The following is a 15,503-nucleotide window of genomic DNA, read 5'->3' as shown; positions in this document are numbered from 1 at the left end:
CGCAGTGACCCCACCCTCTGCACACACAGGGACACACACACACACACACACACATCCATGCACACACACATTTCAGGGTAGCCTCCGTACAGTGAAAGACATTGCCATCAGGTCGTTTTCTGTGTCCTGTGAGGCGAGGCGGAGGTCATTGGGAAGGTGGAAAACCTCTTTAATGGTGGGAATGATACCATAACACCTATAGATAGAGTTACGGATCATGTCACATACAGTCTGTGTACAGCGGAACGACTCTGACGGCGAGGCCTGCTGGTAAAAGACCAGCGTGAAACATTGTTGGCTTGTGTTGGAAGATAAAATTACATGTCTTTCTCTTTTTATTGTTTTTCTTTTTTTGACCTCTTACTCATCTATATTTTTTCCATTTATTTTTTATGTTTAATATGTTTGTATAACATTCTTTTGATCGCTACAAAATGCATTTCAGTCCATAAATGTCCCTGTTTTTTGCTGTTCTACATATGCTTAACTTTTCTGCTTAAAACACAGGAAACACAGGAAATAAAACACATTACTATTTTATATTTTGTGATTTAAACTTCCAGGCTTTTACCTCGCGGAAACATGATTATGAACACAGCCTCTCAGAGTTTATTAAAACTCTTAATGACCTATACACAACACTGGTCTGTAGCAGCTCCCGTTAGTTGTAAAAGCAGCCCATTGTTGGCCTTAACAAAAACCCTCAGGGGTCAACTAATTGTCTTTTAATTGCTCATCTGTTTGTTTGTGGATGAAGAGTCTCTAACATCCTGCAACACAAAGGCCTTTAACAGCAGGACGGAGCTGCACAAAGCTCACTAGCAGTAAAAAAACAAATAAGAGAATTTATGGAGAGGAGTGTGTTTCCTTTTTACTGCACGTAAAGTACAATTAAGGAGTTCTTCTTGTCTCACAAGAGAGCAATGAAGATAATGTAATTTATCCTTTCGTTGTTTCGATTCGCTAAATGTGTTGGAATAAACAGGGTGGAATTAAACAACAGGCTTTCATTCAACATTTGCAATTTATTTAACATGAACAAGGTTAAAATAATGTACGGCGTGTTATTAATGTGATGCGAAGAATAAAACATTCACCAACGATGTGCTGTAATAAATGTCGGCCCTTTTGTTTTTTTTTTTTGAGCATTCATTATTTTACACACACACACACACACACACACACACACACACACACACACACACTCGCTGATTGGTTGAATTTGCTCTCGAGGCAAATCGCATGAATATCACAGGAAGCAGAGGAGATGTAATTAATGAGAAAGAGAAGAAGAAACAAATCAGCTAAGCACAATGAATGCTTTATTTTTTTTACCACAATCAACAAATGTGGTCATTGGTCCTGATGAATTACACTTTAGTCATAATAACTACTACTAGATTTCAGATATTGTGCAGTTATATTTATATTTGTTCAAACACTTTATTGTGCGCAACAATACAATTTAATAAAAATACAAATTGGGTTTATTAAATAGTATCTTAACTGTCCATCATAACACAGAACGAGCACACCAGTGTTTTATTTATGTTTTATAATGAGATCATCTACACAAACAAGAATATACTACAGAATACCATTATGATTCACAAGAACACATTAAACCCACGGTAATATAAAGCATCTATTAACACAGCAGTTGTAATTTACATCTATTTTTCATTTACGTAAAGCTGACTCAGTATGAGCTCATCAAGGCAGTGAGCCTAAATATCTGCAGTGTTACATGCAGGAAATAATATTAACGAGCAAAACGACCGGAGCTGTTTGATAAAACATGAAACACAGTGTGTTTGTCTCCCATGAGCACATTTTTATAAAAAAGCGTTTTATGTGCAGAAAAAAAAAATGTTTTTTTAACATTGCTAAAGATAAACATGTGAAATGAGTTGATGTGTTGTTGTTTCACTTCGTATTAATGGAAACGTATCAAAGGAATTTGAGTTGATAGACTTCAGCTGTGGCCCTCCGATGTGCCGTCCCAGCATGCAACCACACGAAAAAATTAAATTCTTATGTAAGCGTTCTAATTTCAGACTCCAATGACAATGTTCTCACACTCACGTGTCACGAGAGGCTGACTTCAAAATCGTGTTGATGTGGCGTTGGAGCGTAGAGAAGAAGACTGTAGATGAAACCTGAAGGTTCACAGTTTTGATTGTGGTGAATCTAAAAAAGAAGTTATTAAAATGATCGTTGTGTGTTTTAATTTGAGGCTCTGTATGTGTGTGTGTGTGTGTGTGTGTGTGTGTGTGTGTGTGTGTGTGTGTGTGTGTGTGTGTGTGTGTGTGGGGGTTGTCTCCCTGGCTACCCTGAACTTGGTAGCCCCCCCCAGACAACTCATAAAATCTGTAGTCTCAGTCCACGGTGCACACTGAGGAGCAAGGTTAGGGGGTTTAGCAAAAAAAAAAAAAAAAAAAAAGGGGGTTATGGTGGAGTCAGGACATGGGATGGAAGGGAGGGAGGGAGTTTGTAGGGGGGTCAGGGAGTTCGGGGGGGGGGGGTCTGCTGCTTTAAAAAGTCCGAGAACTTGGAGCCTAGTTTGTCATGCTAACTGCAGAGATGCCTTTGAGTGTGGACAGAGGGAGCAGAAGGTTCACAGGACCCCGAACCATTCTCATGCAAAGTCTGTCTCCTCCGTCCATCTCTCCCCCCTCCACTCCCTCCACCCAGCCTTTTACTCTGCCAGGAGAAATACATGCATGTTAATAAACGGGCACACACTCATTCACTGAGGCTGTAGGGTGCCCCCCCCCCCCCCCTCTCTTTTCTTTATGTGTGCTCGGTCTGCAAAACATGTGAAGCTTCACATGGAAGGTGAAGATGAAAATAAACCCTTTTGTTAAAAAAAAAACGATATACTATGACATGAAAATCACTCTACCGCTTTCATGTGCACGAGGCTTTATCTTCCACTAAACACGTCGTGTTTCATTTAACAACTCTCCCTCTTTGAATTCTAATGAAGCATTATTGGAGTTGGCAGCATTGAGACATGAGAGAGAGAAAAAAAGGAAGGACGGAGAATGGAGTCGGACGCATTGCACTTACTATATCATCATAATTAGTTACGAGGGGAGGAATGCAGCAGAGCTCGCATTAACACACATCTTCTCTTCCTTTGACCTTCACACCACCCTGACAGGCACCGGCATTAAAACTGACTCACTTTCACGACTGATTGTGAAAAAGTCATTTTTGCACGGCACATAATTCCAAACCAGCACAAATCCTATTTAAATGTCTATTTTAGCATCTGGACTAAAATATCAGCCTTTCCTAACTCTCACTCCTCTCTCGCTCGTCTCCACCGCTCACCTCTCATGTGTCTCACCTGATCCAGAGATCGGAGTGGGGGTGGGGGTGGGGGGAGAAGAAGCTACATTTAATTTAGTGTTGAATCTGTTCAAATGCCAAGTGGTGAAAATGTCAGCTGCAGTACAAGCACACCCACACCTATACGCATTTACTCTCTTTAAATGCAAACACTCCATGCAAATGAGTGTGTTGCCCCCCTCCGGGCCTCGAAACAGTGAGGATAGGCACATACTGTTTGTGTGTGTGTGTGTGTGTGTGTGTGTGTGTGTGTGTGTGTGTGTGTGTGTGTGTGTGTGTGTGTGTGTGCACCTGGATTTATGTGCTCAGATTTATGCGCCCTATAGTTTCACATCCAGGGATTGAAAGAGTCTCCTTGTGTGTTTGTGTGTGTGTGTGTGTGTGTGTGTGTGTGTGTGTGTGTGTGTGTGTGAATGTGTGTGTTTGTGCCCCCTCATCTGCACTTGGAGCAGCCGTTTTGCAGCCCGCATTTGATTGAGTGAAGGCCAACGCAGCCTGAACACTCCCTCTAATGGAAGAGTGGAGCCCAGCAGCTCAGTAATGCACTGACCCCGGAGCTTTTACAACGCTGCCAGCCGATAAGTGGCAATATGCTGGATCTTATAAAATTAACAAGACTGAGCTATGAGGGAGAGAGCGAGAGCCGCGAGAGGTTGTGCTGCGGGGATGAGGATGACGTCCCTGTAGCACTTGTAAATATCAGCATGCATGCATGGAGGGATTACAGCTCGTCTTCGCTGAGTTTAATAGTCACGGCGAGGTGATTTCTTATTTTATTTTCTTGGTCCTTTTGCTTTTTCTAAGGCGAGTTTACAGGGAAACGTTTACAGGCCTGTTTATGTTTGATAAAATGCCTCTCGCTGTTTTTTCCTTTTCTTTTTTTTTTAACGCTGGTGAATTTATGCAGTGGAGCCAGGTGCTCGAGAAGCTGGGCCTTCAAAGTGAAGGATCCCAGCCAGTGTGGCTTTTTGCAGGGCATCACAGGGACATGAACACGTGTGTGTGTGTGCGTGTATGTGTGTGTGTGTGTGTGTGTGTGTGTATGCATATGTGTACTATGCATTTCCTCCTCAGCCTCCCGTGGTATAAGCTCAAAGTCAAACAGCAGCTATGCCTGCTCGTGCATCTGAACAGAACAGAACGAGCTGTGATAAAACACATGCAGAATCATATTCCATCCGCCGCCTCGCAGCATCCGAGTCTGATTTAGTTGTGAGGGAGAGGCTTTATTCCCAGTGTAACCTCCTCACCTTTCTCACACGGGATCAGGGATGGGTGGGTGTGTGCTGTGAACGTTGTATTCGTGGTTGCATTTTTTTTTTTTTTTCTTTCTGCCCATATATTGTGCATTTGTGTGTGTGAACAGCTATTGTCTGCCAGCGCTGCAGCGGGAGGCTTCAAAGTGAATTATTCATGCGAGATTTGAATACATGCAAATGGTTCGCTCTCCTCCCCTGGCACGGATCCAGGTTACCTATGGCAACGGCGCCTTCAAGAAGCATCTTTACCACCCCTCCTCCTCCTGCTTCTCTCAGGCACCCGCCCTCCGACCATGTTATCCACCCCACTGGCATTGTTTCGATTGTTGCATTACCAGGCTGGGTGGCTGAACACTGTGGGGTGGCAGAATATCCCATAATTCACAGTCAAGGTCATACAGGCAGGAGGAGGATGAGAGATGGAGGGATGGAGGATGGACAGATGGGCAGAGTCGCTCCATCCAGCTGCTCGGAGGTGAAGTTCAGGAGACGACTGGTGAAGAAAAAGGGAAACGATTTCAGGTGGTGATTGAAGCGACGGATCGGGCACGCACTCACCTCCTATCCACATTTAGTCGCAGCTCATGCGCACTAACCAGTGCAGCAAAGAACAGGATGAGCACGGAAAAAAAATATTACCATTGAATGCAGCGTACCATTACTCAAATATCTAAATTATTTGATTTAAAACATTTCTCAGGATGTCGTTAATGAATGAAAATGTTTTAAATAATAAGTTTAAGTGCAGTATTCGGTAAAGTTACATTAAAAAGTACTGCTTTGTAATTTTAAATATTAAGATTTTGGTTGATATGTGTGTGTGTGTGCATCAGTCTTTAATCTATTTGATGGAAGTGTAAAAGATTTATGATTAAAATGTTCAAAAAATGTGTTGCTGAAAATCATTTTAGTTTTGTCTACTTAAAATTGCTTCTTATATCTGGGTATTTTTGTGTGTGTTTTTTCAGACAATAAAAAGGTCCTCATAAATAATACAAAAATGTAATCATTATTCAGAGACTGTGCATGACTTCTTAATTTCCTAGAATTTCTTTAAAATTTAAATTATCATAATTCTCTTTCACTATGACCATTATTTTGACATCTATGTATAAAACATGCATGTAAAAAAACCCACATTACATTAATTATTTAGGTTATGTTTCCGTGTGTAATTACCCTCTGCAGTGTTTTGTGGTATGAATTTAGAAATTTACGTTTTACAAAATGTTTCTTTGTAGCATTGACACATCAAAACCTCCAGTAAGAGAATGTTTTCACAAAACGTTTAAGTGAAATAAAACATTACCGGAAAAATTACAGCGAGAGCATCTCTGTTGGCGAAGGGCAGGTCAAGTTCAGGCCATGAGGTGATCAGAGCCGGACTAACCTCCATGATGGTCCAGGGCCAACGGAGGAGAGGGGCCACTCAATGCTGCCATCTACTGAGAGTGAAGGGACATGTGGCCTCACACACACACACACACAGGTGGGTCAGGTGTGATTCATCAAAATATACAGTTTTTATGCTGTAATTTTACATTATTATGTATTAGATATTGGATATCACGATTATTATTACTTTAAGTGTAACTAAAATGCCAAACACATAACAACCTGTCATTGATATAACGGTTATGTAATAAAGGCCTGATTTTTCTGTAGAAATGCAAAAAAAAAAGGTATTGCAACATTACAAATTGAAGATCTTTGTGCAGTCAGTAAAAGAATATTGTAACCTTTCCTATTCAAATATTAGAGCGGCCTTTAATGTCGCAGATTGCGTGACTAGCTTTGCTTATCACATGACGCCCTCTAGTGGACAAAAGGACTCATTGCTCACATTTGCTGTAGATTTGAAATGTACATCAGCAGTGAAAGTAGAATTGTTCCCATGAAACATATAATTGAAGTTAAGAGCTTTGGCATTTTTAGAACTTTAAATCAATGTAGACAAAGTACAAAAACGACACTTAATAATGTGCACATAAAACAAACTGTTGTATATATATATTTATTTCTGATATATTTGATTTGCGTCCACTTATTAGATAATATTAATACTATACAACTCATCCGAGGACGGACAGTGAAACTGTGCAGTCCTGCTGACATGATCACCCCCCCCTACAATCAATCGTCCAGTCAATCTCAACTCATCCCACAGTGGCACCATAACTAAAAATTAAAACAAAAACATATTGCATAATCAACCTTTCATTTAAAAAAAAATAATAATAATAATTGAAAAAAAAAAATGAAATGACCAAAATGAAAACAAAGCAAAAAACTAATTAAAATTTCCGCCCCAAATTAAAATCAATAAAACTCATTAAAAATAAGTTATCTCTGTTGATATGGGATTCATTTGATAGAACATTGCAGGTATAATAAAGTGCAAGCATTCTCTTATAAACACAACACCAAGAGCTCCATGTCGTCCATCAAAAATGAAACTTTTCTTGATCCCCTGTTGCTTTGTTAATCACCGATTAACAAAGAGTTCAAAACAAAAGTTGTGATTGTGTGAACGACGACTTAAAGACACTTATTTTTCAGCCTCCTCTCGCCAGTTTTCCTCCTTCAGTGAATCCTGTGCGTTAGCTAAAGTGTGAGAAAGAGAAAGCGTTTCTGGTGCACAACAGATCTCCGGTCCCCCTCATCCTCTGACATCCGGTCTGAAGGGAACAGGAACGTGCAGCTGGACGGCCCCTTAGTGCTGCCTTATGAAAGAGTTGACCTCCTCACTCGCGTCGGTCTGTGCTTTATCGTTCGTCCCCCCCGAAGACTCAGTGTGCAAAGTAGCCCATCTGATGCAGTTTGAGAAGAAGGCTTTGCGTGATGTCAAACGTGGTGAGGCTGATCCCCACGGCGACGGGCCCTTTGATCCAGTTCATGCTCAGGCCTTTGTATAGTCCGCGCACGACTCCCTCCTTCTCCACGATCTCACGCATGGTCCCCAGGATGGTGGCGTACGACGAGCCGGTGACGCCGGCCGTCTGCATGCGCCGACGCACCACGTCCAGAGGGTACGACGCCGATTGCCCGATCAGGCCAGCGCAGGCGCCGAAAGCCAAGCGCTCGACGGGGTACGGCTGGGGTCGCTTAGTCTTTTCTGGAGCGAGAGGGGGAAAAAAAACACAGAGGAAGAAAGAGTTCAACATCTGAAAGACACTTTTTTCATTCTTCAAATCTAAAAAGACACTCTACTAAACATATGAATGTAATGAAATGAAGACATTGAAGGAACATTATGTAGAGTTTAGGGGGTTCTGTTAGCAGAAAGCTATGTTTTCATGAGTGTATAATCATCTGAAACTAAGAATCGTTGTGTTTTCGTTAGCTTAGAATGAGCCCTTCTGATCTACAAAGGGAGCTTGTCGTCTTCCACAGAATGTTGCGCCGCCATGTTTCTACAGTAGCCCAGAACGGACAAACCAAACGCCGACTCTAGAGAGGGCCTTCAGCCACTTTAGTTCTCTGACACACTTGGAAAGTGCAAAACCATGGTAACCCCAAACAGTCTGACTTATGTTGTTGTTAAAGTAGTTGTTGTTATGTTGGTGCTGAAAGAGGCCACGCCGTTGACACAGTTTTGCAATCGGAGGCTTGCGTTACCGCAGACTTGGAAAGGGAGGAGAGAGCAGAGAGGTATTCAGTTGGTTGCAACTGCAATCACACTGCTAGATTTCCACTAAATCCACCACACTGTCCCATAAATAGAAATGTAAAATGATCTTTACCTGTGTGCAGCTTCTTTAGGGTCTCATATGTGAAGAATGTGATCCCTGCATACGGGATGACACCCATGATGGTGGGAGTGAAGCCTCTGTAAAGGGTCCTGACCCCCTCCTCTTGGGAGATCCGTACAAAGACGTGCATGATGTTGCAGTACCTGTCCCAAGAAAAAAGCACCAGGCAAGACATCGTTTACCAAACTGTTCCATTTTATCTTTATGAGAGTTATTATAGGACATTTTGTGACATTTTAGTCCATTTTATTGTAGTGGCAGGACAATAACAGGACTAATACACACAAGAGAGGGACCCCTCGGTACACAGTAGTGGTTGTCATGTGACTATAGTAAACGGGGGATGGGTTCTTACATTTCTCTGGCGGTGACGGCCATCCTGGCTCGCACCATGTCCAGAGGATAGGTGAGCATAGCAGCAGTGGTGCCGGCCAGAGAGCCAGCCAGGAAGCGTGGGAAAGGAGGCAGAGCTCTGAGAGAAACAACACAGTAATATGTAGTAAATATTCATAAAATTATGCCGATTAAAAAAACAAGAATTAGAGGCAACAGACATGCTGGAGTCTCTGTGAGGTTAATGCTAACATCAGCATGCTAACATGCTCACAATGATAACATGTTGATAACAGGCATTGTCTGTGTTTTATCTTAAAATATATCAATAAAAAAATCACTTAAAGACATACGCTGTACTCACTTCCCCTGGTAACCGTAGTAACCCCCCAGTAGCTTTTTGTACTGGTCATGGGAGCAGAACTGGATGGCGGCGTAGGGCATGACCCTCATCATGGTGGCAGAGTTCCCCCTCCACAGGCTGAGCAGCCCGTCCTTCATGTAGGAGCAGTAGATGAGCCTGAAGGCCTCCTGGTGGTGATGGACATGTCGGGTTAGGAGCAGAGACGGACGCCCTTCATGTTTTCCACATCTAATAATCTAACGTGATAATCTTGATATGTTCAAGGTGCACCATCATGTTTAGACTTCTAGGATTGAATGTAAATAGAAGTGTGTGATTGTGGCTGTTACATCTTTATAGATGCCAAAAATGACAGTTTTTTTTGTTTTCTTTGTCTAGAATAAGGCTGAACAGTTTTGAAAAAAAGATCTAATTGGGATTATTTTGGCTGTTATATAAATTACTCTATGATTTTCAATATTAGAGGAAAGGATCATTTTTACATCATTATACTTCTCTTTATTGAAAGCCTATATTGGGGTGTGATTTTTGCACGGATCTGTTTTTCTTAAGTCGGTGTAGGCCAGAACATTTCTGCAGCACCACTGTATTTAATTTAAAAGGTATTTTGACACACTTTTGGTCTTTTTTTTAGGAGCTGTTTTTAACATTCTGAACATTAATAAAGCAGCATTTAACTATTGTCTGTGTAAAGATATAGTGGAGTGATGTCTACTTGAGTAGAGAATGAAGTATCTCCCTATGTGTGTGTTGTATCTGAGCTTCTCCTTGCTTTGTTGACATAGCTGGTTCGCTCTTACATGCTTTTAGTGAATATTAGTGCATGTGAGCGCGCCCCACTGACCGGCTAATGGCCGTCGCTCTGTACTGCGCTCATACAACGACTACTGCTGATAACACCCAACCTCTCAGGTAAACACCGTTAGCTCGAGCTAAATTTTTCGCCACTGGTTTGCAGTCGACATGTTGGGAGCCGTCGAGAGGCAATCGAAATGCTCACAATCTGGGATATGGCACCTTTAAAAAAATGTTACCTATCCTGCGTTTTTGAAAATTGCAGTAGGCCCTTCTTATATATACAATCTATGAGTAGGCCATGTTGCAATTTTGCTACAATTTAGATTAATTGTGCAGCCCTAATTTAGAATTATATAAAATAAAGAAATATTCATGAGAATCTGTAAACACCAAATGTTTTTTATTTTTTTTATTTATTTATACTTCTAGTCACATATTAACTTCCAGCATTAATATATTACGCCGTTCAACTTTGTCCCGCCAGTGTAGCTACATGTTAGAATATATCAATGATTGAACCCTGAACTCACCTTAGCTGAGAATCTTCTGGTGGACACTGTGGAGCAACAAGAAAAGCACAGTTAAAGCTCAGAGTTAAAGAACACACTCTCTCTCACGCAGGCTAAACTCCGACTAAGAGGATTAACAACGAGTTAAGAACAGTTACAACAGTCAGGGAAAACAGGAAAACACATGTTGCATTATCCATCACTTACATGTGCAGCAGCCTGTTTCTCTGCTCTAGATTATATAAATGGAAAGAGATCTTTGTGTGTATGGAGTGTTGCTCTTGCCTTGGAAAATAATCTTGGTCCGATCCAGAGGTGCTATGACTGTTTTGGCTATGGCTCCAGCAAACGCCCCACACAGCAGGGAGTCCAGCACCGTCCATCTGGGCCTCAAGTCCTGTTTGGACACATGTTCTCACATTATAAACACAAACTGAAAGCTAAACACTGACCCTTCACATATCTCAACGGCATAACGCTGGCTGGTTGTGGACAGTTTAATCTTTTATCTTATCATTAGGTGGCTGTTTTACCCTCACAAACATTTAACAGGGATGGCGTTTGCTTATCAGCCCAAACACTCCTGCATCTTTCCCCCAGTAAAGTTACTGGCATAGTAAAATGTGCATGTGGTTTAGAGTTGGAGTGACTCACTCTTATGGCAGAATCACATGAGATAACATCAACTGGTGCTTCACTGAGGCTGTTTGTGTGAACTCCTTCTGCTGGAAGGGACAGTTGAACCCAATAAACAATCTGGCCGGCTGATAAGAAGAGCATTTGGCACAGATACCAAACTTAATTCCCAATTTAAAGCACAGGAGGGAAGATGTAGTTTAGGATTCTAGTCATGTATACATTTAATTAGGTTTTGAATATTAAAGCTGACTTTACTTCTGTGTAAATACATTAAGTGAGATGCAAAAATAACTGGGTCAAATTCCTGGTTTGTGCACACGTACGTGGGAAATAAAGATTCTTCTCATTCTGATATAATCAATAAACTCAGCTACCTAGCTAAAGGCCATCTGGGGTCAATTGCTGCACACTTTGTTGGACGTTTTCAAATGTAAATGTTATATCATTTGGTATATTTGTGTCTTTTTATTAAAAAAGAAAATAAGGATAAATATTGTATAGTATATTGACACACACACATCCTGTGATACTACAGTAAACCTCCATCATGATTGTCCTTTTTCAATACTACTTAAAGGGTTTCTTCGTAAACTAAGGACAGATTTAGATTAGCTGGCAGCTCCCTGCTAATTCGAGCAATGCACTGGTTGAACTGTGTGATGTAACCAAAATAAGGTTCCATCACACTGATAGGAGTCTGAGAGTTACACCGTTCGATGTGGCTTTTGGGTTGAAATCATACCACATTAGGATTATGCAACAATTTCCAAAATAGTGCCCTTTAAAAAGGGATTTGTTTTTAGATCTGCAATGATCAATCAATTAGTATTCAACTATTCAATTACTTTCGATAATCACTTTATCGGTTTGTTTGATTTTTTTTTTTTAAAGAAAAAAGGTCAAAATTCTCTGAATCCAGCTTCTTAAATGTGAATATTTTCAGTTTTCTTTCCTCCTCTGTGACAGTAAACTGAATATCTTTGATTTGTGGATGAAACAAAACATCTGAGGTGATCATCTTGGACTCTAAGAAACACTGATATCTTTTAAAACCAAATAATTCACAATTTAAAAAAAAATAATCTTAAAATGTCCTTTTTAAATGCAATAATAAAATCTACTCACCGCCTAAAAGGATAACACTTGAGACTGACAAATAGCTGACATTACTCTCATATCAATAACATCATTCTGACAATATGTCCATGCAGCATATGTAAACAAGGTCAAGAATACTGTTGTTCATAATGTCTTTATCCCAGCTGCTAGAACATGTCACATCATGAGATTGAGTATCAGAAACAATGCTCACTCACTTTATCTTGGCTGGAGGGGGGCAGAGCCAGCTCGGTGGCCTCTGACACTGGCAGGGGGCTCTGATGGTCGCTCACACGGGGGGCCATGTGTGCCCTTCACGGATTACCAAGGCTGTGGGACACTCAGTCACTCATTCTTTAAAAAAAAAAATAAAAATAAATTAAAAAAACTCACTGAGGAGGAGGAATGAAAACAAATATGGAGGAGAGGTTAAAAAAAACAACAAAAACAACAACAATCCTCCATGTCGCACTGCTTCAGCTGTCTTTAACTCGATGCTCTGCAGCTTTAAAGCAAATACACCCTTTACATTGAACAATTCAACAATATTGTCAATTTCCTGAACTTATGCGGATATAAATGCATGCAATGTCAGTGGCCACACCTAAAATAAACAAAAAAGTCATGCACAGAATGAATAAACAGATATATTCAATCATTATTATTATTTATTTATTATTATTATGAATAATAATACATAAATACAGGTTATTATTGATGCATTTGGTTACCTTTGTGTTTAAAAGGAGCCCTCTGTTTACAAATCTGCGCTGTGAATCTCTGTGGCCGCAGATTCTTGCACGCATTTGTTGTTTGCGTGCAGGAGGCTGGTCGCACTTATAACTACAACTTGCAACTCTCGCTGCCTGCTGCGTCTCTTTCTCGTCGGTTGTAGTCGTTTTGTTGTCGGTTGTCGTCGTATCTGAAGGATATTGTTGCAGACAGGTGATGGGTATTTATAGTCGACCGGCCGAGAGGAGTTTCTGCAGCTGCCTGGTTCCGCAACACAAGACTATTTGGGCTTTTCAAGGTCTCAAAAAAAACTGGGACAGTGTTTTGGACTACAATTCCCATGAGCGAGTCTCGTTAATGGGATGAAATCTCGCGAGGTTATCTAAAACATTGGGTTGCCAGTGTTGCTCATATTATTATTATATTCCTTTATTGATCCCCATGGGGGAAATTCGAGTGTTGCAGCAGCTCAACTACACAGACACAGACAATAAATACACATACTATACAACTACACAGACAATAAATACACATACTATACAACTACACAGACAATAAATACACATACTATACAACTACACAGACAATAAATACACATACTATACAACTACACAGACACAGACAATAAATACACATACTATACAACTACACAGACAATAAATACACATACTATACAACTATACAACTATACAACTACACAGACAATAAATACACATACTATACAACTACACAGACAATAAATACACATACTATACAACTACACAGACACAGACAATAAATACACATACTATACAACTACACAGACAATAAATACACATACTATACAACTACACAGACACAGACAATAAATACACATACTATACAACAACAGACAATAAATACACATACTATACAACTACACAGACAATAAATACACATACTATACAACTACACAGACAATAAATACACATACTATACAACTACACAGACACAGACAATAAATACACATACTATACAACTACACAGACACAGACAATAAATACACATACTATACAACTACACAGACAATAAATACACATACTATACAACAAAATATCTTATTTAAACTGTACCTTGTTGCCTTAACAATTTGAAATCAATAACACTTGCAACACAAACAACTAAGTTCACATTATTTCAGTATATTATTGTAAATTTTCACTCAAACCTTATTCTTACTGTTGTATAGGAAAGTGAAAAAATATATATTTCTCAATTAAACATAATAAAGAAAGAGTTAACATTACATGTTATATTAATCGACTAATCAGATATCCCTAGTATATCCCCCAAAATGCAACACAAAACAACTAAGTTCACATTACATGGTTGTATTAATCGACTAATCAGGTATCCCTAGTGACGTAAACAAATAAATGATTATCAATTCCAGAGGTTTGAATTAGTGACTGGACATGAACATTTGAAAAGTTATTTCAGTATATTATTGTAAATTTGCACTCAAACCTTATTCTGACTGATGTATAGGGAAGTGAATAATTGTATATTTTTCAATTAAACATAATAAAGTTAGAGTATGTCCCCCTAAATGGAACACAAAACAACTAAGTTAACATTACATGGTTGTATTAATTGACTAATCAGGTATCCCTAGTGACGTTATTGTGGATTCTTTACTGTTTTTATTGCTTATTTATAATACTTGGTTTTTTTTCCTTTTATCTTGTTTTTCTTTTTCTATGTCTCTTGTTTGCACTATAACCTATGCTGCTGTAATCCTGTAATTTTCCCCGCTGCGGGACTAATAAAGGATTATCTTATCTTATTTTAAACAAATAAAGAATTATCAATTCCAGAGGTTTGAATTAGTGACTGGACATGAACATTTGAAAAGTTATTTCAGTATATTATTGTAAATTTTCACTCAAACCTTATTCTGACTGATGTATAGGGAAGTGAAAAAATATATATTTCTCAATTAAACATAATAAAGTTAGAGTATGTCCCCCAAAATGGAACACAAAACAACTAAGTTAACATTACACGGTTGTATTAATCGACTAATCAGGTATCCCTAGTGACGTAAACAAATAAAGAATTATCAATTCCAGAGGTTTGAATTAGTGACTGGATATGAACATTTGAAAAGTTATTTCAGTATATTATTGTAAATTTGCACTCAAACCTTATTCTGACTGATGTATAGGGAAGTGAATAATTTTATATTTTTCCAATTAAACATAATAAAATAAGAGTATGTCCCCGAAAATGGAAATAATTCAAAGCACCAGTGTATCAAAACATTTTTTTTTTTTTTTTTTATTTTTTTTATTTGTATTGTATAATATGTTTTATTTATTATCTGTTTCTATGTAGTTGAGCTGCTGCAACACCCAAATTTCCCCCATGGGGATCAATAAAGGAATATATAATAATAATCAAAACAAAAGTGATGCAGCCCTTGAGGACATTTAATCACTTGTACCTTGTGTTTTTATATAAATATATACTGTATGTAAACATAAATATAAAAAAACGTATAAACTGTGTATGAACATAAAACACAATTGACTGAAAAGTTTCTGTCACGAGCAAGCACATCATTGCCACACAAGTATATAATAATACCAAACAAAATGAAATGTGAATTCTACAATAATACCTTCTAATCATTCAATTCAAT

The 15,503-nt window shown here is 39.1% G+C and overlaps 1 protein-coding gene across 1 annotated transcript; it reads right to left on the bottom strand.

Annotated features, from left to right (window-relative positions):
* Positions 1-6,623: 6,623 nt before the first annotated feature.
* Positions 6,624-13,147, bottom strand: LOC129094781 (mitochondrial coenzyme A transporter SLC25A42-like). Its single transcript, XM_054603040.1, has 8 exons — positions 12,841-13,147; positions 12,328-12,463; positions 10,658-10,769; positions 10,394-10,419; positions 9,066-9,232; positions 8,724-8,840; positions 8,360-8,511; positions 6,624-7,731 (listed from the first exon to the last, which is right to left on the bottom strand). Exons 2-8 carry the CDS (start codon positions 12,412-12,414, stop codon positions 7,406-7,408), a joined length of 987 nt encoding a protein of 328 aa, XP_054459015.1. The 5' UTR covers positions 12,415-12,463; positions 12,841-13,147; the 3' UTR covers positions 6,624-7,405.
* Between the last annotated feature and the right edge of the window lie 2,356 nt (positions 13,148-15,503).

The sequence above is a fragment of the Anoplopoma fimbria genome, chromosome 8 (genome assembly GCF_027596085.1).
Source record: "Anoplopoma fimbria isolate UVic2021 breed Golden Eagle Sablefish chromosome 8, Afim_UVic_2022, whole genome shotgun sequence".
Taxonomy (NCBI): Eukaryota; Metazoa; Chordata; class Actinopteri; order Perciformes; family Anoplopomatidae; genus Anoplopoma; species Anoplopoma fimbria.
The sequence above is the reverse complement of the archived record's forward strand: the minus strand, read 5'-3'. Positions and strand labels throughout refer to the sequence as shown.

Coding starts and splice junctions, on each gene's coding strand:
- LOC129094781 (XM_054603040.1), bottom strand. CDS start 12,414: ATGGCCCCCCGTGTGAGCGACCATCAGAGCCCCCTGCCAGTGTCAGAG. Junction 10,420..10,657: donor GACCAAGATTATTTTCCAAG/GCAAGAGCAACA, acceptor GTTGCTCCACAG/TGTCCACCAGAAGATTCTCA. Junction 8,512..8,723: donor GCCGTCACCGCCAGAGAAAT/GTAAGAACCCAT, acceptor TTCTTGGGACAG/GTACTGCAACATCATGCACG.